This window comes from Setaria italica, chromosome IX (assembly GCF_000263155.2).
Source record: "Setaria italica strain Yugu1 chromosome IX, Setaria_italica_v2.0, whole genome shotgun sequence".
Classification (NCBI taxonomy): Eukaryota; Viridiplantae; Streptophyta; class Magnoliopsida; order Poales; family Poaceae; genus Setaria; species Setaria italica.
Genome location: NC_028458.1, coordinates 55953808 through 55979123, shown reverse-complemented (window position 1 = coordinate 55979123; position 25316 = coordinate 55953808). Strand labels below are relative to the sequence as shown.

Sequence of the window (25316 nt, the reverse complement as noted above, 5' to 3'; positions counted from 1 at the left end):
CTTGTAATCGTGTTATTTCTTCACTGCTATGTCAATTGTCTAATAATAAATTAACGAAGAGCTATTCTTTCATGCAACGGTCTTTTGTAAAGCAGTCACTGATTAATGGGAACAGGAACAACGCTGAAATTCTTTTTTTATCATGCAAAATTCAAAATCGAGGGACAGGAAGCGTTTTTCTCTCCCATTCAGGAACCGACAGCCGAGCCACCGCAAGTCGGGCCCCACTCCATTTGGGAATCGGGGAGGCTCCTTCGGTCCTTCCCCAACAAGCCGTCGTGCGCGCCTCAACTCAAAAACACAAAACGGAAACCACAACCCCAGCACCACGCCTGACGCCGTTCCAATCAACCCTCGTCGCCCCCCATTTCTCCCCCACCTCCCCCCGCTCGCCCGCCGCCGAGATTGATACACCCGCATTCGGGCCTTCCGCGGCGGCGATGGCGACGGGCGCCGGGTGGGCGCCGGCGCGGTCCGTCGAGAGGCACGGCGCGCCCCGCGCCGGTGGCAGTACGAGGTCCAAGTCGGTCGCTCCGGGTCCACGCCGTCCCTCCCCGTCCCCAGCGAGGTCGCGGCCCGCCCCCGACCACGGCGGCAGCGCAGGTATCTTCTTCCCGGTGAATGATCGGTGAATGCATTTCTGTTCCCCTCTTCCCGTCAGCAAGTCGGAACGAAGGGCGTGTTGGGGTTCCGTTGTTCATTTTGTCGGTTTCTCGTTGTACGGAATTGATTCGGGTTGAAATGAAACGGGTGGTGTTGCAACGATAACGGAAATGCCGCGGAGAGATAAGCGTTGCTGCATTGGCAGCTCGCTGATACTCCCGAGCCTCTGTAGGCCTTCCCTTCTGGTTAGCTTGTCCATGTCAACCCTTCTCACTTGCACTAAAATTTACGTGCTGATTGATTGATGCTTGCACAATAGCACTAGTCTCATAAATCGTAATAGTTGCTATTTGATTCCAGTGTATTGTCTGGATACTGTAGACAAATGGGCTACGGGCTTTATTTTGGGGGAAGTTTTGATCGTTGCACTGTTAGTTCAGAACTGATATAAAGGTGCCCTTCACTTGACAATCACAGATTCGTGCAGAGTGAGAGTCGCTGTAAGGCTCCGGCCGAAGAATTCAGAGGATCTAGCTCATGGTGCTGACTTTGATAGTTGTGTTGAGTTGCAGCCTGAGGTTAGCCTGTCCATCCCATTTTACCTTTTGCATTTTGTTACCAGGGCAAATTTTCTGCAGCTAATTGTGTAGATTGCCTTGTTTTCTGCAGTCCAAGAGGCTGAAACTGAAGAAAAATAATTGGAGCTGTGAATCCTACAGATTCGATGAGGTCTTCAGTGAAAATGCTTCACAAAAGCGTGTTTATGAGGTCGTCGCAAAGCCTGTGGTTGAGGCAAGTCATGCATTCCGGATTCTACTAGTTTATTTAGACGTGCAAGCTTTGCTAGAGTTGCAATGTTTAAGCTGCTACAATGCAGGCTTACGGTAGAATAGCTACAATAATTAATTATTAATATTTTTCAGTAAAAGGCTGTGGACTGCGCCTACAATTTTCCTGGTAGGCAGTGCACCTCCTAGTTTAATGACTGCAGAGAAAATTTTCTCACCTACCCCACTTGCTTGGGACTAAAAGGTTTTGTTCTTATTGTTGAGTGTAGTAATACTTAAAAATAATTGGTTGATCAGTTTTACATTTTCATGATTTCCTTTAGTTGCTCTACAAACACTTTGATTAAGGCTTCTTTTTTCAGGATGCAAGTAGTCATTGAGTTCCATTTTGTTTGAAATAAATATAAAATAAATGTCGACATACCTTTGCAGAGTGTATTAGAAGGCTATAATGGGACAGTAATGGCCTATGGTCAAACAGGTACTGGCAAAACATACACAGTTGGTCGACTTGGAAAGGACGACCCTTCTGAACGTGGTATAATGGTCAGAGCATTGGAGCATATACTTTCTAGTATGCCTTTTGAGACAGATCGCGTCGCAGTATCATATCTACAGGTTCTATTCCCAACTGGTGATATATTCTGTTATTTAACTTTATTCATTAGTACTCATCAGTATTTTTCTAGAATTGCTTTGGGTTTCTTATTCTGTCAGTATTGTTCAGTGATGCTTAGTTATTGCAACAATAGTCATATTTTATGTTGATGTTAATGTAATCTAGCTGCGCAGAATTGCTAAATTGGTATTATTTGTACATATTTTGTTAGCGCAAGAATAACAATATTTGTATGTTATTTGTTATGCGATTAGTGTAGATCATAAAACTGCATATTCTGTTAACCTAGTTGGACTGGTTATAGAAGATGAAAAGAAGATGGCACAGTCTGTGACCTGCTTGAAATTTACGGTAATGTGTTATATTAAATAGGCCATTAAATGCGAAAGGGGTCTGACTATTTTCACTCATTTGACACTTATATGTTCCTAACTGCCTACCCATAAAGGCATAGAGCAAGACACTTAATGTAAATATAAAATTGTATAAACATGGTTAATCCATCTAATATTTCAATCTGTCATACTAAATTGACCTTCCTAACAAAAAAGTGTCGAGTTGTTTACTATGCAGACGGCAGACCTCTTACTGTGTACTATTACACTGTATCAAAAGATGGCATAATTTATTTAAGCGGTTCTTCGGCAAATTTTCCATCCACCCTTCCTAAGTTTCATCTTCATTTGAGTTTGGTTTATTATACTAATTTGTATTCATTTGCTGTACAGCTGTACTTAGAATCTGTGCAAGATTTACTGGCCCCAGAGAAGACTAACATCCCAATAGTGGAGGATGCAAAAACTGGTGAAGTTTCCTTGCCAGGTGCTGCAATAGTTGAAATTAAAGACCTTGAACATGCTTTTCAACTTCTGCAAATTGGTGAAGCGAACCGTCATGCTGCCAATACCAAGATGAACACAGAGTCATCTCGTAGCCATGCAATTCTAATTGTATGTTCCTGCACTACACCATCCAGTTCTGCGATACACTCTCCTTTTTAAGGTTCCATGAGTAAATGATATGGATATGCAGACTTGATGCCTTTTTTCAGATCCATCTGCAAAGAAGTTCAAGAATAAAAGAGGAAAATTGTACCTCTTTATCTAATGATACACATGACATTCTCCCTGATGATTTGCCTCTTGTTCTCAAAAGTAAACTCTTGATTGTTGACCTTGCTGGATCAGAACGAATTGATAAATCAGGTAAGACTTCTCACCATATTTCTAATTGCAAATCAAGTTGGTCACTAGATATTGTCACAAACATGCTCATCTCTCTATATTACCTTTTCTATCTCAGGAAGTGAAGGTCACATGATTGAAGAAGCCAAGTTCATCAATCTCTCATTAACTTCCTTGGGAAAGTGCATTAACGCATTAGCAGAGAATGGTCCTCATATACCAACTAGAGATTCAAAGCTTACAAGGATACTCCGTGATTCATTTGGAGGTGCTTATATCTTGCTCATATTTTTCCAATGTTCCTTGATCACAAACTTCTGCCTGCTGAAGTTCTCCCATTGGTCCAAACTTTAGAGAGTAGTAGGCTATTGGCACCTTCTGAAAATATTTCGTACATGATTCCAGTTCTTAACAGAAGGCAGTGGCATATCTTGTGCAACTCTTAGCAAAACAAAACAAACAATGAGATATATGTTACACTTTCTCGGTCTAATAGTTGGACTGGTGCCATGTTGTTGCTTAGTTGCTGTTTATCATCTTCGATCCTGATGTTTGTGAGTGAAGTTCCATTTAATTATTAAAGAATAGATAGCGTTGGAAAGAACTATTTAAAGTGATTATCAGGAAGTGCTACATAATGCAGGCTGAGTTACAGTTTGTCTAGGTACAGTACTGAGATAATTTAGTCACACTAGGTGTAAAGTCTTTGTAGGCAATCTTAAAACTTTGGAATATGCACATTTGGAAGGCAAGCAAGGAGTCTGGCTTTTTGAAGGCACAGGAAGCTAAGAACTGGAAAGAAAAATGAGGGAAATATTACCATGCTGTGGCCATATTGCATTCTTCATGAATTTTATCAGTTCATTTTGGATATTAGTTAACAGTGTATTAATTTATTGTGAATGACATAGCATCTACCATTTTGCTATACCATCTGGTTGGTATTTTTTGCTCAAATCTTTATTTGGCAGGGACTGCTAGGACTTCTCTTGTTGTGACAATAGGTCCATCTTCTAGGCATTACTCAGAAACTTCAAGCACAATTATGTTTGGGCAGAGGGTAAGTTCAGTTTGCCATTCCATTGGTCAAATGCTGCATTCTCTTCTTTTTTATTCTTGTACGTAATACTGGAGTTTCGGTCATTTCCCCATTCATATCTGTATGTTAGGAAAAACAGCACAGGTGTAAGGTTGTTTGCTGGTTTATGGACAGCAGGAACTGAGAGAAGAGACACTGATTTTGGGCTGCAATTTTGAGCTGCAGCTGGCTGCCCCTTTGCTTCTTATTTATAGCTGAAAGGGAATACTACATGACAGCCATAGTGGCTTGCTTGCTAAGACAAAGACTTGACCCATTGACTTGACTCAAGCTTGACTCAACCTACTCGCTAAGGAAACTAGACTTGCAGCCTAAGGATTACTTGCTAGCTAAGGAATGGCTAAACTATCCTGTCTATACTAATACTAGGTAGATAAGCAAAACACAAGGATTACTGCTAACACTATAGAAACACCTTACTCTTAATCAGTTACTATTTATCTTCTGTGTTACTATGGAGTTCTGCAAAACCCAAAGACATCAGATTATTGAACCTAGCTGTTGAGACTGAAAGATTGTGTGGAATAATAGATTGATTAGATTGGGAGATAGAGGTTACATATATGTAAGGGTGAGGAGATCTTGGGTTTATAGAAACAGAACCGGACAAGATCTCCTCCTATCTCTATCCAACCATATCTGGGCCGGCCAGCCTTGAAGCCCACGGCACAGGACCCTTCCATACATACGCACATATACATCTAACAGAGACACATTTTTCACTAGCTGTAGGATGGTTAAGTGTTGCCTGAATTCCAATCAGTTCCAGACATATTCATTTCACGGTGCACCTGCCTTAACTTAATGCACTTTCACATGCTACTGAGCTTGGAATTTCGTAAAAATTGCTACCGCCAAGCTAAGCAAACCCAACTTTGAGATATAAAGTAGTCAATTTCTTGTTCTTAGCACCGTAACACCTTGAAAGACATTCTGGGGTATTCAAGATTGTAACCGCATTTTTCTCAGATAAAGGGAATGCTTTCTTTGAGTTTCTTAAAATTCATTTCTTGGGCTTTTACTTAGTTTGTGATTTTCAGGCAATGAAAGTAATGAACACAATAAAGTTGAAAGAAGAGGTTGATTATGAAGTTCTTTACAAGAAGATGGAGCGTGAGGTTGACCAACTCACATCAGAGATGGAGAGACAACAAAAGCTCATAAAAAGTGAGAAAATGCAGTTGGATAAAAAGTTGAAAGAATCTGAGAGGTCCTTCCATGATTTAAGAATGACCTCTAACATGCAAATTGAGGTATCTTTTATCGCATATTAATTACGTTTTTCTTTTATACACTATGATTAACTGCTTTGTTTATGAGAAATGAATTTGCAAATGTGCTCTGCCACCATTGTCTTTCCCATAAATAGAAAATTGTTTGTACATTCATTTTTTATTTTCACAAAAATGTTCACTGTCAGCGTCCATTAAGACCCTCTTCAGTATCACCATGTAAACCCTTGCTTCAGGGGCAAGAATATAACGAGTGATTTATTAACGCAGAATGTGGAGAAGGAAAAATGTCAACTGGAATCTGCAGTAAAAGATTTGATACGGGACTTGGAGGAAGAAAAAGGCCAAAAGAATTTGTTATCAGAACAGATCATTGAGCTTGAAAAATTGCTCAACAAAAACAAGGTAGCTTGGCATTACCATCTTATATGCTAATATTTTTTTTTCTAGTTTACCATTATATTGCTGCTGCATTGAAAAAGTTCAGCTCATGACAATTTTACAATTCTAATGCAAGATTTGTTGTTAGCAGCAGCAACAGCTTGAGAACCTCTCAAAAACGAAAATTCTTGCTGATACAAGTAAAGAGCATGAGAAGGAAAGGGGGGAATTACTGAGGAAACTTGAGGAAGAAAGATGCTGTTCATCAAGCATGAAAGACCGTATGAGTGTACTACAACAGCAATTGTGTGATGCTCAGAGTTCTGCACAGGTAAACTTTCAGATGCACCCACTATATGTTAGAAAGTACTACAACTAGTAAGTGGGCAAGTTGTGCCTTACTTTTGAATTCTGGTTTCTAGATGCATCCTGCTCAGATACTATGTAGTTTTGCCAATTTTTTCTTCCTTAACCAGCACAGTTTAAGTTGTACTCTTAAGTGGTAAAACACAAATTTGCATCACTAAGAGTTCCATACTCTCAAGTCTCAACTAGATTTAATATCTGAACTTCATAGAAAACTCTTTCTCCATTTCCAAGTTCCAAACTAATAAATCCACTTATTGGTCATGTATCTACCATAATGTTTGATTCTATTGACTAACAAGATTGAATCTACCATGGAAAGCTCGTTTAACTTCCTGTACAACATTTCTTGTGCATGCAAATAGAAACGCGCAAGCAATTCTACCACCTTCAAATCTAACCTAATTCAGTGCTAATTTAATGTTGCTGCATACATAACAGTTTCTGTTCACTTTTCAGTTATAGGCTTAGAAGATGGCGTGCTCACCTGCTCAGCTAACTTTTGAACTTTATTTTATGTGCATCTTGAGTAAATGCTGTGCAGTTCATAGGATATTCCTGTTGTAGTGAGTAAAAAACATCTCATCTTATAAGTGGTTGACAGGGCCACACATGTTGCATGGTCTTTGCATTGTATCCAAAAGATTGAACTCTGCACAGAGACATTACTGTGCTACGCTGTTGAACAATGTTGACGCTATTAAGAAATTGCGAAAAGACCTGAAGCGTCCGCCTGGCCGCAATTCAGAAATCATTTCCCTAGAATTTATGTTTACTGGATCACAAGACTTGACAACCTGAATGTGTCTAAATGTAAATTCATGTGCTTTAAGAACCTTTGTTCTTGGAAGTTGATATTTGTTTAGTGGAGGAACTGTGTGCAACAACAACAACAAATCCTTTAATCCCATGCAAGTTGGGTAGGCTAGAGATCAAACCCAACAAGAGCCACCAACAAACAGAGTGGAGGGACCATGTGCATCTTACAGATGTCTTCAGTTTACTATGAAGTGTGATAAAAGTATATTCCAGTTGCAGGAAAGCATGGCCCGTGAATTGGAAAAGAAATTAACCAAAGTGTCTGAAGAATTTGCAAGTCAAGTACAATCATTAAAAGAAAAAATCAGCGAACTCATTTCAGAGAAGGTATAGCAAACCTGTTTTAGCTAGTTGACCCTGTCTGTGATTCTTATGAACACATGGTTGTTTTCTGTTTACTTTAAATTGCAGTGATGCTCAGCCTGTTTCTTTGGTAATTCTTGTAGGAAGTGATATATGAAGAACTGAAGTCTACTCAAGAAAAGGTGCAACAGGAGATGAGGCAGAGACAAGGCCTTGAAGATCAAATTCTAAGGTTGAAACAATCCACATCTGATAACTGTGCTGACGAGGTACAGTTCTGTTATTGTACCCGTTGCTATTCTGATGTTCATTTTCTTACATGTAGTTTTCTCTTTGACAGTCTAAAACATCATGTGGTATGGTTAGATCAGGATCTGGATTGGGCAATGCAGCATTTGTGTCCAAATCAGGAAAAATAAGAGAGGCCCTATCTGGTCAGAGAGGTACCATATCAAAGATATTTGAAGAAGGTAACTTTACTTTATGAAAGACTACAGACCAGCCATGTCTTTCTTGAGCCGCCATCCTGACAGTGTTTTTGGCCCAATTGATGCCCAGTTGGTCTTGCAAACGTGCTTGCTCTTTTGAAGTCTGAGGATCTAGATGTGCAGATCCACGCTGTCAAGGTGGTTGCTAATCTTGCTGCTGAAGGTCCGGAAGTTTGCCCCTTGGAACTGTGCATATATTGCATACTGCCTTGATCTCCGTGAGCCTATTTGCATGAAAATCTTATATGAATATAGAGAAGCTACAAAAAGTACAAAATGGTTCAATATACCTGCACACACGGCTACGTACACGTTTGAGAATTACATCACGAGCCACAAGTAAGCCTGCCACTGGGTATCCATACCCTCTCCCCAAATCCACACCCACTTCAAATGGGGAGGGTATGGCAGAAAATTATATACCCATTAGAAATGAAGAGGGTAGGGTATGGGGAGGGTACAATTAATCAATTGGATATGTATATATATGTAGTACAAAGTTAATTATCCATTGGATATGGGTGGGATTGGGGAGGGTAAGGAGTGGATAATAATTATATGGATTTGGGTGTGAACAAGAGTGGGTTTGCCCATACCCTCCCTAGTGGCAGGCCCACAAGCACATTTTATTGCACTCTTTGTTATTCTATTATTGTACCCGTTGCTATTTTGATGCCCAACAACAAAATGTGCTGTTCCCTGACAGCTACATGTTATTATTTATATGAGTTCAATCTGGACTGGCCCATGATCCAAAATGAACTGTCACCTGACAGCTGTACGTTGTACTGCCTGCTTGTATGGTTGGGAGTATGAAACTACAAAATCAACTTCAGCGTTTACATGCATAACTACAATTTTTCAATACAATATTTCTCTGAAAAAAAGTAACTATGTTATGTTTTCTGTTCTCTAGAAGGGATAGGTTATTACTATCTCTTATCATATATGATGCTCTGCACAAGACAAAGTCTCCAGCAAGTAACTTGACAATGGTTGTTTCCATAGTATTATCTATCGTTATTAATTAGCACAACACAGGGGCGAAGCCAGCTCAGAACAGCGTCGGGGTCATCACCATAGTGGAACAGTGCGAAACAGTATCTTCTCACTGATTTTGAAAATATTGTCGGGGTCAGCTGACCCTAACAAAATGGCCTGGCCCTGCCCATGGTACAACATTATTGCATCATTAAAGTGCTTCACATAACAAACCTAATAATAATTTTTTATGTGACGGATTTGTTTTAAACATATTAACGGTTAAAGTAAAGTTTGGCAAAACGTCTTACATTTCTAATGAAGTATTAGGACTATGAACAGTGTTTGCTCACTTGTCCTTTTTGGGATTGCAGATATTAATCAGGAAAGAATCGTTGAGGAAGGAGGGCTCGATGCTCTTTTATCCCTTCTAGAAACATCAGAAAACACCACTATTCATCGAGTCACAGCTGGTGCTGTTGCTAACTTGGCGATGAATGGTAATGGATTCCTACAAAGCACTCTTCAGATTTATCTTTCACATTTGGTCGGAATGGGCCAATAATCATCTAGTGGCTCACTACCAGAATTTCTTAATCATCATGCAAACTGGAAATGGTTGTCAACATGTGTATCTTCATATTACCATCATTAAAAAATAGTTTGGGAAATATTCTATATGCATTCGAGTTAGTTAAGCATCACATCTCCATCAAAATTGTCATTTTCTTGCGTAATTTTGATGTTTTAACTGTATCAACTAAATTTAAATATTATAGTTTGCAATAGTAAAAGTTTTACACCTCTAGGCATTTTGTGTTTATGTTGATACTTGATGTTGCAGGATCAAACCAGGGAGTTATTATGAACAAAGGTGGAGCTCGATTATTAGCAAATGTTGCTTCTAAAACTGATGATCCTCAAACTTTGCGGATGGTGGCTGGTGCGATCGCCAATTTATGTGGAAATGGTACAGCTAGTTTATTGTTATTTATGTCAAGTTTTTAACGAGATTATGATTTATGAAATATTTTAGAAGATCAGTTATGCTCACACATTATTGTGCAGTTCATTTTACTATGAACTGTACACCTTATAGTGAGATGAAAGTAAATGTTGTGGTATCATTTTTCCTCATAACCCACTGTTTTTGTTTTATCATATTGCTAGAAGTGGAACCTTGATATTTTTAGAATAAAAATGTGACTTATCAAAGGTGTATTTTTTTTTCAGAAAAGTTGCACTTGATGTTGAAACAAGATGGTGGAATAAAAGCACTACTAGGAATGTTTCGCAGTGGACACGCCGATGTCATAGCCCAGATAGCACGAGGAATAGCAAACTTTGCAAAATGTGAATCTCGGGTGATAAGCCAAGGTCTGCAACTTTTCCATTTGTTCCTCAAATGTCCATTAGTTGTTTTTCTGATGAGCTATTACAGCTGCATGAATACATTTGTAAGTTTTGAACACCTTTTAGTCTATGTGCCACAGCACTGTAAAGTGTCGAGCGTATGGCTTTGCCACTTCTTGGTAACCTGGGAATGCTGTCATTTGCTCTACTTTTGAACATTGTGCCACTGAAGTTGAATATATTGAGTTTCCGTGGTTCTTCAGATTCAGTAACAGCCTGTTCTACTCAATAGGTCACAGGAAAGGAAGGTCCCTTCTCATTGAAGACGGTGTTTTTACTTGGATGGTGGCCAATTCAACTAGGTTTTCCGCTTCAACCCGAAGACACATTGAGCTTGCCTTTTGCCATCTAGCTCAGAACGGTACGTAAATAAAGGTTGCACTTCACCGTTTTGTCCTGTGTATAAGCTCATGCATTTGATGGCAATCGAATCGTGGATGTTATTAAAATTTGATACCAAATCCACCCACTCGTCTTTGCAGAAGACAACACCTGTGACATCATTGCTTCTGGTGGAATCAAGGAGCTGCTTCGCATATCAAGAGAGTCCCCGAGAGAAGATACGCGTAATTTAGCTAAGAAGGCTTTAGATTCAAATCCTGCATTTCTAAGAGAGGTCCAATGAGTCGTCTCTTGGTATCATTATGCTCAGGAAGTAAAGCTATCATTGTGGGCTTGTTCATGAGAGTATGAATTCCTATGTTATGGTGTTGTTGCCCCCTTTTTTTTTTTTTTTGAAACGAGTGTTCTTGCCATTGTCAATTTGTCATTCTCACAAGTCGCGTCTCCACCTCTCACCTGCACACGTAAGGGGAAGAAAATTGTCCTTGTGGATGGCCGGATGTTAGGCTCATCCAAGTTAGCACTACAGTTTCTCTTAGGCTAACCGGTACGAGTTCGAGATGACGAACGCGGGGTTGCCCGCGTATGGGGAGGTGCGGCGGCTGCTGTCGGAAGTGTGGCCCTGCGCCCCTGCTACACCACGTACGCCCGCGAGAAGTTCGCCATCTACGGCGAACTCTCCCACGACGACGACCTAGCCGCGCACGCAAATAATACTCCTGGGTAGTGCCCACTGCCCAGTGTGCGTGAGAATCGTGAGATGTTCGTCGATATGCGTTTGACTTGCCGGGCATCTAGCGCTCGTATTGCGGTCTACCTGCTCCTCTTAATTTTGTGTAAATATGATTCTATCCCGATGTTTCTTACTTTCAAAAGTATTTTTCATATCTATTATTTTTCTCACGAGATTATTCTATAAATAATTAGTTTTGGAATAAATTAATATGAACAATTTTGAGTAGATAAAGAACTATCGAGCAATTTTCTTGAATACATCTCAAAAATTGCAAGTCAGTAATCACAGCAACAAATCACCGAGAATTCTCAGTTATGTTCACGAGCAACAAGATTTTCTCGGGTTGCAAGGTACAAAATTGAAAGAAAAAAAATGTTCACGAGCAGCAAGATTTTCTCGGGTTGCAAGGTACAAAATTGGAAAAAAAAAATGCAAGAACAAGAATAGTCTTCTTCCTCCGTGGATTTCGACGCCGTGCCATTCTACCCAACCACCGAGCACGAGGAGAAACCATTCTTCCACTATGGAATTGAGCTCCGCCCTCCATGGATGCAGCACGAGGAAATGAATCACAAAGAGAGAGTTGATTTCACCTATACCTTGCCAGATCTCGCCACCGCCTCATCGAATCCAGAACCAGATGGCAACAACGGGACCTCCCCCATCCATGCATCCACGCACAGCCACCCTCCATGGATCCTCGCCACTGACGACAAGGCACTTGAATTTGGTCGCCTCCCCTCCCCCACTAATCCGGGCCCTCCTCTACCAAACCCGACCATCTTCCCGTAGGTTCGGCCTCTCCTCCCATAGATCCACGAGGAGGACCTCACCCTCCATGGATCCGGTCCGCCCTCTACTTATTCACACGGAGGGGCTCGTCCCCGTGGATCCCTCGACCTCGGGCATCTTTGGAGTTCGTTGTTGCTGGCGATTGTGCTCGATCTCGCTGCCGCTGCCGCCGGGAGGAGAGAGACCATGATGAGAGAAGAGAGAGCCGAGGGAAGCAGGGAAGAATAAGGACTGTCCTTCGGGCCGGCTAGTATCCCTATAGAGTGTATACATCCGTCACTGATCAAGCACCTTACATGTCCATCAGTCCATGCAGAACAAAATCTGATAAGACAGAGGTGTTTGCCGTATAGCGTAATCAAGCAGTTTCTGAATCGCGGATCAGAGTAAACATGTAACGACATTGTGTACCAACTGTGCGACACATTGTGTACGACCATGCAACCGAACTCTGGATAACATTTGTGTACTGACTGAACAAAATAAAATCAGAGGAGCAATTGAAGTATCCGAACGGACACGATCTTTCCGTCGCTAGCCGTGTCCCGCATAGCCTGAAAAGTGGAATGAGGTGCTTGCCATATAGTTGCAGAGTGTGTAGCTACAACTGTAACCATACTCATGCGCGTACCCTCATTGTGAGCGAGGTTACGGCCATTGGTGGCTGCAGCATGTGCCGTGACGACTGTTTTGACGTCGAGAGCACCGGTCTCACTCTTCATGCTAGTCCATGCCCCGATGCTGAGGACGGCTGAAGAACGGACATGAGACTTATTAACATGCACACAACAAGACAAAAAAGCATTGAAACAATTTGATATTGTGACACGTACAAGCGGTAGACGGAGAAGCGAGCTGCTTAAGGTTGAAAACAGTGGAAAACATGGCAGATGCCTTCTCCTGAAGCAAGTGCTCACCAAGTACTTCGTACTGCAACGTCCCATCCCCATACGCCTTCTCTAAAAACGTGTCCGAGTGGCGGGCGTCGAGAACCTGCAGGGCACCTGAGCAATCCTCCGCAAGTTCAACATATCACATGGCTAATTAGGAGAATTAAATATGAGTTAATTATAAAACTAATTACACAGCTGGAGGTTAAATAGCGAGATGAATCTATTCAACCTAATTAATTCATCATTAGCAAATGATTACTGTAGCAGTATATTGTCAAATCATGGACTAATTAGGCTGAATAGATTCGTCTCGTTATTTAGCTTCCATCTATGCAATGAGTTTTGTAAATAGTCTATTTTTAACATTTCTAATTAGTATCTAAACATTCGATATGATATGTGCTAAAGTTTAGAAGTGGAAACCAAACACCCCCTAATCCCCCAATTTCACTCCATGACCACCAAATCCGTCCCCAAATCACCATCTCCAAACCACAGACACCAATTCGTCCTCAAGCTGCAGGCTACAGCAAGATGCGCCGGCACCTCGCGCGCGTGGCGCGGAAGCCATGCCCGCGGCGGCATCCGGCGGGTGACGAGCGCGGCGCGGGTAGGCTACTTGCTCAAGCCGGGCATGGGCGAGCGACACGCTTTGGCGAGGGCTAGCGACGCGGCTTGCTCGTGCCGAGCCATGGCGCCTGCGATCGGCACTCAAGCAGGCCCCGCGCGTGGCGGCGGTCTGCGGGAGCAAGCGGTGGGCAGCAGGAGGTCGAATTGGATCAGGAGCCGAATATAGCTGACATCCAGTTTTCGGAATTTCCTGCACAGATGGTCTCGTCTTCGAATATCTTGTCTTGCATGGGCATCAGTCCTTCCCTGATCTATTTTTTTTCTCCATGATTCGCTTAGGGAAAACTAAATCACAATCAGTGTTTTGAACAACTCTCACACTCGATTTTTTGACCAATCCAGCAATGACAAGTTGCTCTCCATCTCCTCCACCGGTGATGGAGGGCTCGCCAGCGAGCTAAACACTCACACACTCGAGGGGACCTGTGTTTGCGAGCCTAGAGGGAGTCCCGGTGCGGCTCGCCGGCCGGCGGAGGAGGCAGAAGAGACAGCGGGGAGCGGAGGTGGCGAGGGCGCCGCCGGAGCCGAGCGGTGGGAGACCCCAGTGGGAAGTGGAGGTGACGGGGGCGCAGGAGTCCGACGAGTTAGTGTTGGCGGGGATGGGCGGCGTTGTGTCTAGGGTTAAAAACGGACAGGATAAATCTCGTACCGTCCCGTTTTCCACATTTGACCTGTCCGTTTTTGTATTTATAGACAAATCTGGAAATGAGACGGAAGCGGGAGAGAGTCTATCCCACCCGTTTTTGCAAGATCCTATTTTTAACCTTGATGAACTCGTATTTATCTCGTATTTGATAAATCCAGGATAAACTTAATATGCATTAGCTTAATACCCTTATGACCCAAGAGATCATAGCCATATGTCTTCTAAAAAATCATTTGAGTAATAGTCTATAGAGGTACCAAAATGTGGTTGGCAACTTGCGAGCAACAAAAATCAACAATGTCATGTGCGTGCGTACTAAAGTATGAGCTTCCGTGAGCTCCCGTTTTAGAACCGGTTCCCACCCGTTTTCGTAGTCCGTTAATCCCGCTCTCGTTCCCGACTATTCCCGGTCTCGTTTTTGATGATAAAATGAAATAACGGAAATGGGAGAGGGGTTTTCCCGCCTGTTCCCGTCTGTTTTCATCCCTAGTTGCACCGCCGAAGCCAGGAGGGGAGCCTTTGCTTAACTATTTTTCTGCGCTCAACAACTGTGCAGCCACAGCCCATCACATGCTCAATATGAACTCGCAATTTCGGTGCATGAGCTTTGTTTGATTGCTTGAAGTTGTGTTACAATGCTCCTAAAATACCGTCTATCTCCACGTCCACAAAGATGCGGAGCACAGGGGATGGAATGCACATGCAATCATTAAACGCAAATCCTAGGGGGAGAGGCCTCTCGATTTATGATTAAATCGAGAGCCTCCCTATTTGGCAAAAATGAGGTAAAGAAGGTATCAAGGAAGCCAGAAAAGGGAAAAAAGAAAAAAAATAACAAATCCAAAAGAAAAGTAACAAAGATGCAATCCAACTCCAGCGATCACCTCTTCTTCTCCGACGAGCACCTCCTCTCCGGCGAGCTCAGGATCGGGTTAGGGTTCGGGGTTTCGGGTTGGGGAGGGGATTGGTGGCTGCCGGGCTTAGAGGGATGGCCGAGGGGTGGGTGCCGGACCGGCGGTGGTGGTGGGGTGTGGGCGGAACGGCGGGCGGCAGCGGCGCCTCCCGCCACGGTGGTGGAGGAGGCCGGTTGGGCCAGGTCGGTGGGGTGGGGGCGTTGGTGCCACAGTGGTTAGCGACGGCTGCCGGAGCCGGTAGGGGCGGCGGGGGAGGTGGGGGAGCTGGGGATCTGGTGAGGTGTGGGAGGAGAGGGGGGAGGGGAAGGGGAGGAGCAGGGCAGTCCTCGTCGGCACCGGAGGCGACGCGGGCGAGGTGGAGGCTGGGGATGGGGTGGGTTGCGAGGGCGGTAGGCTGGCGTCGCCTCCATGCTCGGAGAAGGTGCGAGGCTCTTTTTTTCGAACGGATAAGGAGCCACGGGGTGGGAGTCTGGGACGGAGGGATGGGAGCCGGGAGGAGCTCTCGCCGATTGCTTATCTGGAGAGCCCTCTCTGTCGAGTCGCCTCCATCATTAAATCTTGCGTCTTTATTAAAATCCTCGTCTTAGCCAATCTATTAGCCAAGTCATTGTACAAGCTAGCTATATGGTTGGCTTTATATGACATGGCACTTGTATTTAGTCAGCAACAGGCTAGATTATTAGCCTTGCTCTCAAGTGGATGGAACATTATCAGCACCAAAACATTGGGCAATTATCCCCATACAGCTTTGGCAACAGGACAATGGAGAAGCGACAGTTTCAGTTGCATCGCAAAATTTACAGGATGGGTCTCCGGCCATTTTCTACTCACCATATTAGAATCGTTCTATTTTCAACTAGCATAGGAATATTTTGACATTGCAAGGGATCTTTGCTTTCCAGACTCCCGGTCTCATTTCTGGTTACCTGTTAATACACTGATTTTGTGTTTAACTCACCACTGCTCCTTTTATTCCGTAGCCCTTGATCCTTATCCACAGAACAGCTAGTCGCCAGAATCCGGCACTATTTGCATTTTCACATCAGCGTAAGGATTACTCCATTGCACACACCAAAAACAAAAGTGAAAACGAACACCAAACAATACCGCCTACACAACTTCCTTTTTTTCCAATTGCCAGAGATACATGCTCTCTTTTCTTTTCTTTTCTTTTCTTTTCATACACATGTTTCCGTAAACAAATATGCACTTAGACACACTTTGGATCAAAATGCTAGGACATAATCCATGTTACAAACCGCTTGATGGCATAATGTTACACGACAAAGTGACTAAATCATTTTTCTCCAGTCTCCACTAGCAGTTAACACGACTACGCTGGGCCCCCCTTCCCTGGGTTGTCTTGCCCTTGGCTTCCAAATTAGCCCTAACAGTTAACACGACTACGCTCAGATGCTGAAATGTAGAAATGCCAGTACATGAGACCAAGCTATTCTCCATGTTAACCAATCGTCTGCCCACTAGCTTGGGAACTTCATTTCATACTGCTGGGGCGTCTGCCAAAACAAACATCAATATTTCAGTAAGCTCATCACAGATATTCAAAATGCGGAAAGCAAAACAATGGAGACAGGGAGGTAGCATTTAATATACCATGAAAGTTGCTGTAATCATCTTCCCCGCAAACCATCTTCCGTGAAGTGCTTTCTGTGCACTCATAGCTGCTGTTATGCTATCAAACCGAAGGTACACAAAACCTGCAGTATTTCTGCTCCACAATAGCAACAGATGTTTGTTAGAGAAAGGATAGATATTGGGGGGGCAATTTGGGGAAGATCTGTTGAAGATTTTAAAAAGTGTGGACCGATGATTTGATAGCGACAGAACATAAGGAAGCTATCAGAAGCACAAAAGGTCTCAACGTGCATCGAACTAAGCATGTGTTTTACTCCATAAGAATCATAATAACTTCAAAAGTGTGATATTAAAGAATGATGACACAGAGCTGCTCCACTATTATCTGAAATAAATGTTTAAGAGTGCACTGACACTTCAGATTTATGTACCATGATCGCAAGAAAACTAGCAGTGCAACATGCTGAAGAGTTGAGCAAACTGGAATTTTAGGCGCAGAGTAGCAGGTTTATTTAAAAATGAGCATGCTGGCTTACTTGTCTACAAAAATGTGCTTTAATTGGCCAAACTTGGAACATTCGTCCTGAACATCATCCCTAATATCCAAATCAAAATCAGGATCCGTCTGCAAAAATAGCATTGTAAATTATCTGTTAGCTTTGTTCAACCAATGCAAAATAAACAAGCTCCTCCAGATCTACGAGCAGCAAATAAATGATGTGGCATAATAATCCTTCTGTTAGTAGAAAAATCATCCTTACCTCTACAGCTGGATCAAACATATTCTTCAGCAATAAGCATTCACTAGGTGGAGCCAACTCAATAGACGGGGTAGAAATTGGAAGAGTTGCCCCAGGAATTGAACCAAGACCAGGCACGGTAGGGTGCAGAACAGGAGCTGTAGCTGGAGCAGCACCAAGGACAGATACAGCTGGTATTCCAACCGGAGTATTCAAACTAGCAGTGCCCATCCCACCAGCCAAACTGCAGATACACAAAAGATATGATGCGTGCACTGAGTAGATATACAGAGAGAAAGAAGAACATATCCACACAAACTTCTAGCATATCTGCTTCAGGACTTGAAAATGGAACAAAATTAAGCCACTAGGACTAAAGCTTCTTATGAAACCAACTTAAATTTTGCATCGAATTGGCACATTAAGAATATTAAGGTACTGTAACGAGTTTTAAACGTCATCAATTCACCCTCTTGAAATTTGCAATCAATGGGATTGGCACTAGACGCTAGAACTGCAGGAAACAGAATATTTCAGCCAAACCACTTTACACCAAAGAACTGGAGGAGGTCCATGGAGAATGACCTTGACAAGCTAGATATATATGGAAACAGCGTTGCTGTAGTGGTGGATGAATCCTGACGATAATATAGTAGAGGTCAATGATGAGAGATTTGGGTACAAATGACAGCACTTGTGCAAGCAAGATAATTGACATTCTAAAATGAAATGAAGCCTCTGCATCCCAGGACAACAAATTAATCAAACCATGGAGGCATCGTCCATTCAGCAGCTCGGTAAGCACAGGCCCCACCACCACTTAATAATTAATATAAATCCAATTAATAAATAATCAACAAAGATGGAATGATACTAAAATAAGATTTAAGGAAGTAGCAGCGATCGAGGTATGTCAGGATAATTATCATGCAATCAACCTCTAAAAATATACCTGGTTGTAATGCCACTCCGGTCTAATTTCTGCATTAGAAGTGCTCTGGAACTAGCATTCAGTGCCTGCATACATCAAGGAACACACATCAAACATAATGTTTAAAAATTATTTACTACCACCGTGCCTACCAATAGTTATAAACAGGGTGTAATTGAGACGTTATGGTGCCAGACTGATGGTTATAAGGTAAGAGGTATGAGCACTCATTCCTTCTATGAAGTTAGGCCCATTTTTAAGGACAGATCAAGCATGAAATAATTACTATGGAAGTAATAATTGCAGAATTTACTAGTTGGCTGGTGTCATCATGGAAAGATGTATTGTCATGTAAACAAAAAATAGGAAAATGTATACAAATTCTGTTTATCAACTTCTAAAATCAGGATAACAGATGCTAAATTGATAAGACAGGAGAAAAGGGTGACCATTCAGCATCTTTAATATCTTATGTGCAACATAAGTGCTCAGGTCTTTAAAATTGGGAGCCAGTAGTGCAGGAACCCACCAAATATGGTAGGCCAAATGCACTTAGCTAATTTAAAGGAAGTAGAGGTATGCATGGATACACAACCACTAAAAGGGGAATAAAAGAAATACTACGATTGGCATTTGCTAATATTTTGATTCCTACATCATACTTGAAAATTAGTAATAATAAAGGTAAAAGAGAACACATTAATGACAAAGTTCAGACTACTCAGATGGTCAGATTATCTCAAATAAATGAGAATGACACCCACCAAGCCTCCACCTTCATCATCATCCAAATCTCCAGTAGTTGCTCCACTAACTTGCATACCCGCTTGGTCAGTCACAGCTGAAACCTGGCCAATTGGTTACTATAACGTCAGACAGCCAAAAATTATCTAAGACTAGCTCTGGTAACTATGAAACATAATGTTTACCTTAATTACTCTCCCTGCAATATCAAGTTGTCCATTTAAACTCTGAGCCGCTTTTGCGTCTTCAAGGCGTGCAAACTAAATTACAAAATAGAAGTGGTGAGAAACAAGCGCTAACAAAAACAAAAAATTGCTTCGTACAGAGACACTTGCCTGCACAAAACCAAAACCTTTGCATAGCCCAGTCAGTGGATCTAACGGTAGCTGGACAAGCTCCACTTGCCCAAATGGTTCGAAGACCTGGGAATAAGATTTAATAATATGAATATCCACAAAAAAAAGATTTAATAATATGAATAACCAAGAGACAATTTGCTCCAAGCACATAAAATCTAGAGAACAATATGTTCGATATGGACCTGTCGCAATTGTTCCTCATTAATGTTGGAGTGAAGATTTCCAACATACAACTTCCTTGCTCCACCTGAAGCGGCTCCACTTGAAGAAGCAGTTGACTGGACTAAATTCTTTTCAGCCTCTGAAGGCTTAACCATTACTTGTTGACCAAGAAGCAGCTGACCAGAAAGAGCTATCGCCATTGGAACAGACATAGCGTCGTAGAATTCAATGTACCTGCATAATGTGAATAGCATGACAAAAATCAGACTATCCAGCCATAAACGAAGCAAACATTGTTCTAATAGTTACTTTATGTTCAAAATTTTAGATCAGTTTAAATGAATCTTGCATTTGATAATTTTAAATCAAGGTTAGTTTCAATTTAGCATTGAAATTGACTCCAATAATGCGGAACTGTGATGCTCCGCACAGCTTACTGTCACCAATATGATCTTGTATTCCATCTTACTCATAAGTTGCTGATTATTCCAGCAGGTACACCAAATTATAAATATTCCTGCCGAGTATGAAAAACCGATGAATATTTTTTCCCCATAAGAAGTATGTAACTACAGTTAAATGCAGATGTTAATCCAGAACTAGGGGCAACAATGTACCAAATATAGTTAGTAATATTTGAAATCCTGTAATAGACCTACTAGCAAGTTTACTTAAAGGGGAGAAGTGCAAATATGAGCTTGCGATGCAACTGATGTGCATAATGAGACACAAAATTGACAGCACGACCTTGTTAACTGCGTAACCTTAACTTTTCTACAGGAAGGCCAATCAAATTTAACAAACATGCATTTCAAGATTGGTCTGATATGATTTACGAGTACCAGGACCGGTTAAGTTATGAAAACACAGTAATACAGGGCTAACACAATCTCAAATAATGACTTAAGCGAACCACATTCTGTGGGAGGGCGAAAACTTTCAACCTGACCTCCACAAGACATCATCCCCGTTAGACCACTGGAATTGTCCCTGCCAATTTATCTTCATCTCCTCATTCCTACTGGGCTGCCTCTCATGGCTCCTAAGCTGACCAAGTGAGCCCTAAATTCGTTTACTAATTCACTTTTTCCCTCTAGCTGCCACCACAACATTCAGCTTCAGGAAACCCATTCCATCCACCAATATACACCACATCTATTTCAGGGCCCACCACTTGAGAAAAAAAAGGGAAAATGCTGCCAAACCGACCAGGTTATGCCAAAATAAACAATTTATTATATGAGGCCTTGAAAGACAATGCCTTAATCTAGGGCCACGAATTCATGGGCTGCAAAGAGCTAAAAATCAGGGAACCATGAGGACTCCAAAAGAACAACCCACCCTTACCAATTTTTGGTTATTCAATTCCCGAGAGCATACAGATTGAAGAGCAACAGGAAACCCTATGTTTTCAATAATATGAAACTGTGCCAGTTAATTGAAGTGTTTTTTTGTTGTTGCACAAAATTTCCATTCAGCATATCAAGCCAAGTCAAGAAATAAAAGGAACGAAGGAAAGACCGCAATATTGCTCCCTCCATGCTAAAAACAGAAGTGCAGGGCTATGCACCGAGAATACATGCTGTATAACAGTGTAAGTTGCTAATTGTTATTAGTATTAGTATAGGTACTCACCCAACTCCTTTAGAACGACGTGAATTTCGATCCATAATGAGGCGAACATCCCGGACCTAGAGAATGAAAACATAACAGTTCAAGCAAAAAATTGATTTGATTCAATAAGAAAAGGAAGCAAGAAATGGCTAGAAACAAAAAATATTTTATCACTCCAAAATGTGGGTAAACCTTGATTAGTGGTTCCTGTTGGGGTTCAACTCTAGCCTACTCCAACTTGCTTAGGACTGAAAGGCTTTGTTGTAGGGACTGAAAGGCTTTGTTGTAAAATGTGGGTAAACATATCTATGCATGTATCAACTTAGGCCCCGTTTGGATCCACGGACTAAAGTTTAGTCCCTGTCACATCGAATGTTTAGATACTAATTAGGAGTATTAAACATAGGTTAATTACAAAACCAATTGCATAAATGAAGGCTAATTCGCGAGACGAATCTATTAAGCCTGATTAGTCCATGATTTGCCCATGTGATGCTACAGTAAATATGTGCTAATCATGGATTAATTAGGCTTAATAGATTCGTCTCGCGAATTAGGCACGGCTTATGCAATTAGTTTTATATAATTAGCTCAAGTTTAGTCCTTCTAATTGGTATCAAAATATCCAGACTAAAAATTAGTCCATGGATCCAAACGTTTAGTCTGATCTACTAACAAATTTACATTCTCTCAAGCATATTATATTTAACCTGCAGGGAACTCTAGCAAACTAACATTGTATATACTGAATCCATGTGTATGAACATAACAAACATAACGAGCACCAGCCAGACTAGCATAATTAAAAGAAATTGCAATCAGAACGATTATCACCTTTCCAGCCCTAGAAAAGAACTCGTACACGTCTCTTTCATCTGCCTTCAAAGATAACTGCAGTTGTAATTTTAAACAATTAGCTTCAGATTGAAGGTTACAGAGACTACAATGTGAAAGACTTGTTCAAAATGCTACCTGGTAAGCAAACACAGTTCTCTGATCTCTTTCAGGATCAACTTCAGGTTCCGCAGCCTCCTCTTTCCTACGTCTGTGAAAAGAGAATCCCTCGTATGAATTGATGTAGTAAAAAAAAGAAAGAAAGATTATATTGCGAGCTCAAATGATAATGGAATACCAAGTACACAACGTATTCCGTCTCAAAGTACAGGTCCAACAATCTTCTGTGCACGGTGTAATCTGCTATAAAGACAAAAAGGTAGCATGATGCGGACAACGTCCACACCTGCCAGATGGGATGCTCTCACTACAGAATTCTCTATTGCAACTTAATAGCACAGAAAACAAATAGTTGTTTGTGCAGTGCATTGAACACTGAATGTTGTTAACAGTAAAAAGAAATGCCTCAAAAAAAAAAGCCCAACACACAACTTGAACAGCATTTCTGTCACACAACAAATACAGTTCAGCTCCACATCGTGGATGCAGGAAAACAGATTAATCATCGATGGCATCATACTGTTCATCTAACCATCACAAAGTACACTTCTCTTGTACTAGTGTAATGCTAATTGCTAATTCCTATCTCACAAAAACAGTATTCGAAAGTCTGACCCAATTTCCCAGGCCATACTGCTGTCAAAAAACATCTCAAGATCACTGAAGCATACCATGTCTGCAAGTCCCCACACTAATGCTCGATTTTATTGAATATCACAAAAATCATATCGATAACACATGGAATGAGAAACTTTTGGTACAAGTACAAAGCAATAGATGTAATCCGATCTTTATCTGTGGTTTAAACCAGTGTTCTAACAAGCTTTGTGCTTAGCTGCATGCAATGAGACTAATATTCAGGCATAACTTTGTCTGTAAGTCAATCCAACCAACTAATCTACCCCGCTTCCTCCACTGAAACTTAAAAACTTAGTGATGATGTCATATAAGCCAGCACAACCAAAAAAAAAAAAGATCAAGTTCTAGCGGTTTCGGAAAAGCTCGGAGTTAAAGTGGTCATGGACATGCACCTGACATCGCGGTCACGGTAGCGGTCACGCTCTTCGTCATCACGTCGCCGCTCCGACCGGCTCCGGCTCCTCCGCTGCCTATCCTTCTCCCTCCCCCGCTCCCTCTCCTTCTCCTTCTCCTTATCCTTCTCCTTCTCCCGTTCGCGATCGCGATCACGGCTCCTCCTGTCCTTGTCCCTCTCCCGCTCTTTCTCCTTGTCGTCGCGATCCCGGTCTCGCCGCTCCCGACTGCTGCGGTGCCGGTCGCGGTCCCGGTCCCGATCCCGGTGCCGCTCCTTGTCGCGGTCGCGGCCTTCCTCGGAGCGAGAACGCTTAGATCTGCGCTCGATGTCGTCGCGCTCTTCGTCGCCGCCCGAGGAGCGGCGGCGGGAGCTGCGCTCCTTGTCCTTCTCCTTCTCCCCCGACCCGGGGGCCGCGGCGCCGTTGGACGGCACCCCGGACGCTTCCACCGTCTTCTCAAGGTACTCGTACTCGTCGAAGTCCATGGCGTCACGCGGCGGAGGCTAGCCGACGGCGAGGCGGAGCAGATCCGCAAACCCTAGGTGAGGAGAGAGAGGCGCCGCGGCTAAACCCCAGCGATTTTGTTCGTGCGTGTGGGACCTGCCGCTACATGGGACCAGGGGAACTCATGGGCCAGGCTAGAATTTGTGCTGGACCGTAACGACCCAACAAGAAGACCAGCGGCCCACACAGCACTTCAAGAGACTGGGAGTACACTCTGCAAAACTGCAGCGATATGATTGTGAGCTGTGAACAGTGAACTTTGGCGATATGGCGTTTGTTTGCTCTTGTGATGTCGTCGATGCAACCATAGTGCTTACAGAAAGCGTGTCCAATTTCACTTCTGCACCGGGGAAATAGCAGCCACACCCACTCTATGCTAAACGTCACGCCATCATGGCACGATCAGGTCCATAGCTTCGTCTGCTCATCAGCAGTGACGTTGTGGCCAAGCAGGCAACCATCAGAACCACTTGTGGGTTCAGATTTGAGCTTGTTGCTGGTTCGCTCGACGCTGTCAGTTCTTTGGAAGGATGCAGCGACAGGAGGCCGTCGAGGACGTCGTCGTCGTGGGCGCCGGGCTCGCCGGCCTCTCGCGACGGCCCTCGGGCTCCACAGGTAACACGGGCATGTCCATCTGCCAAAAACGATGGCCGTCTCGGTTCTGCTGAGAAATCCTCAAACCTGGTTTGGGAACGGGTGCGTGCGTGCGCCGGGTAAAAAACAGTAGAGCTAGAGCTACAACGTAGTATATAAAGTTTAGTTATTATTTTTATACATAGGAAAATATTAAATATATTTTATATTTTCCATACAATGTAACTGCAAATAATAGAAAAAACAAATCGGTAGTTTTTCTTAAAAAATCATGGATCAACTCAACAATAGTGTGTGTCCCACCTGAACAATAAGTGGGTTCCACACGAAACTAGGATGCATAAGGAGGCTTCAAATCTTGGAACTTTAGTATATGTATACTTAGGTGGATAAGCGCACTTCAAATCTTGGAACTTTAGTATATGTATACTTAGGTGGATAAGCGCGCTACGTGCGCGGCCCCTAATTGTATTTTTTTGGATCATGTCAAAAACTAATACCATCAAATATTAGTGGGATGTAATTTGTATATAGATAATAAAAAGAAACAAAAATATAGGTAGCTAATTTCACTTCTACTATTTGCACTAAGGCACGCACCCATGCGTCAGTGGTAGCCGCAGTACGTCGCGAGCTCGGGCCAATCGAGCCCGCGGGCCACCAAGCTCAAAGTGGGAAAAGCACAGCTGCAGGCAAGCTTGAAGTAGGACTAGCACACGCGTCGGAGGAGGGCCAGTGCAAGTGAGGTCAGAGTAGAGCCGGCGAGTTGAGGTCGGAGCAAAGACATTGCCATGGCGAGCTCGCCCACCGCCTCATGGCGCTCTTCCTTCGGCAACTCAGCCGTGCAAGCATGGGCGT

General features: G+C 42.6%; 2 protein-coding genes and 1 long non-coding RNA gene across 5 annotated transcripts; 1 reads left to right on the top strand and 2 right to left on the bottom strand.

Moving 5' to 3' along the window:
- Positions 1 to 296: 296 nt before the first annotated feature.
- On the top strand, positions 297 to 10976 carry LOC101754094 (kinesin-like protein KIN-UA). 3 transcript variants are annotated; one of them, XM_022822843.1, is made up of 20 exons: positions 297 to 603; positions 1081 to 1181; positions 1273 to 1395; positions 1824 to 2009; positions 2739 to 2960; positions 3062 to 3215; positions 3313 to 3462; positions 4166 to 4254; positions 5334 to 5546; positions 5796 to 5930; positions 6061 to 6237; positions 7305 to 7418; positions 7538 to 7663; positions 7735 to 7864; positions 7953 to 8045; positions 9238 to 9363; positions 9708 to 9833; positions 10097 to 10240; positions 10509 to 10637; positions 10759 to 10976. In XM_022822843.1, the coding sequence occupies exons 1-20, from the start codon at positions 441 to 443 to the stop codon at positions 10899 to 10901; spliced, it is 2844 nt and encodes a 947-aa protein (XP_022678578.1). In that variant the 5' UTR covers positions 297 to 440; the 3' UTR covers positions 10902 to 10976. The 3 variants fall into 3 exon arrangements, with proteins under 3 accessions (XP_022678578.1, XP_004987171.1, XP_022678577.1); XM_004987114.3 differs by having other exon boundaries at positions 6058 to 6237; positions 7311 to 7418; XM_022822842.1 differs by having other exon boundaries at positions 298 to 603; positions 6058 to 6237.
- A 601-nt stretch (positions 10977 to 11577) lies between these two features.
- Positions 11578 to 15743, bottom strand: LOC105915075. Its single transcript, XR_001164892.3, has 3 exons — positions 15200 to 15743; positions 12980 to 13150; positions 11578 to 12897 (listed from the first exon to the last, which is right to left on the bottom strand). It is a non-coding gene; the product is annotated as an uncharacterized LOC105915075 (long non-coding RNA).
- A 590-nt stretch (positions 15744 to 16333) lies between these two features.
- On the bottom strand, positions 16334 to 23934 carry LOC101779868 (RNA-binding protein 39). The gene is made up of 13 exons (XM_004985604.2): positions 23361 to 23934; positions 22348 to 22420; positions 22210 to 22266; positions 21397 to 21452; positions 19782 to 19995; positions 19576 to 19662; positions 19426 to 19500; positions 19261 to 19344; positions 18518 to 18582; positions 17587 to 17809; positions 17362 to 17450; positions 16844 to 16958; positions 16334 to 16746 (listed from the first exon to the last, which is right to left on the bottom strand). Exons 1-13 carry the CDS (start codon positions 23843 to 23845, stop codon positions 16711 to 16713), a joined length of 1659 nt encoding a protein of 552 aa, XP_004985661.1. The 5' UTR covers positions 23846 to 23934; the 3' UTR covers positions 16334 to 16710.
- Between the last annotated feature and the right edge of the window lie 1382 nt (positions 23935 to 25316).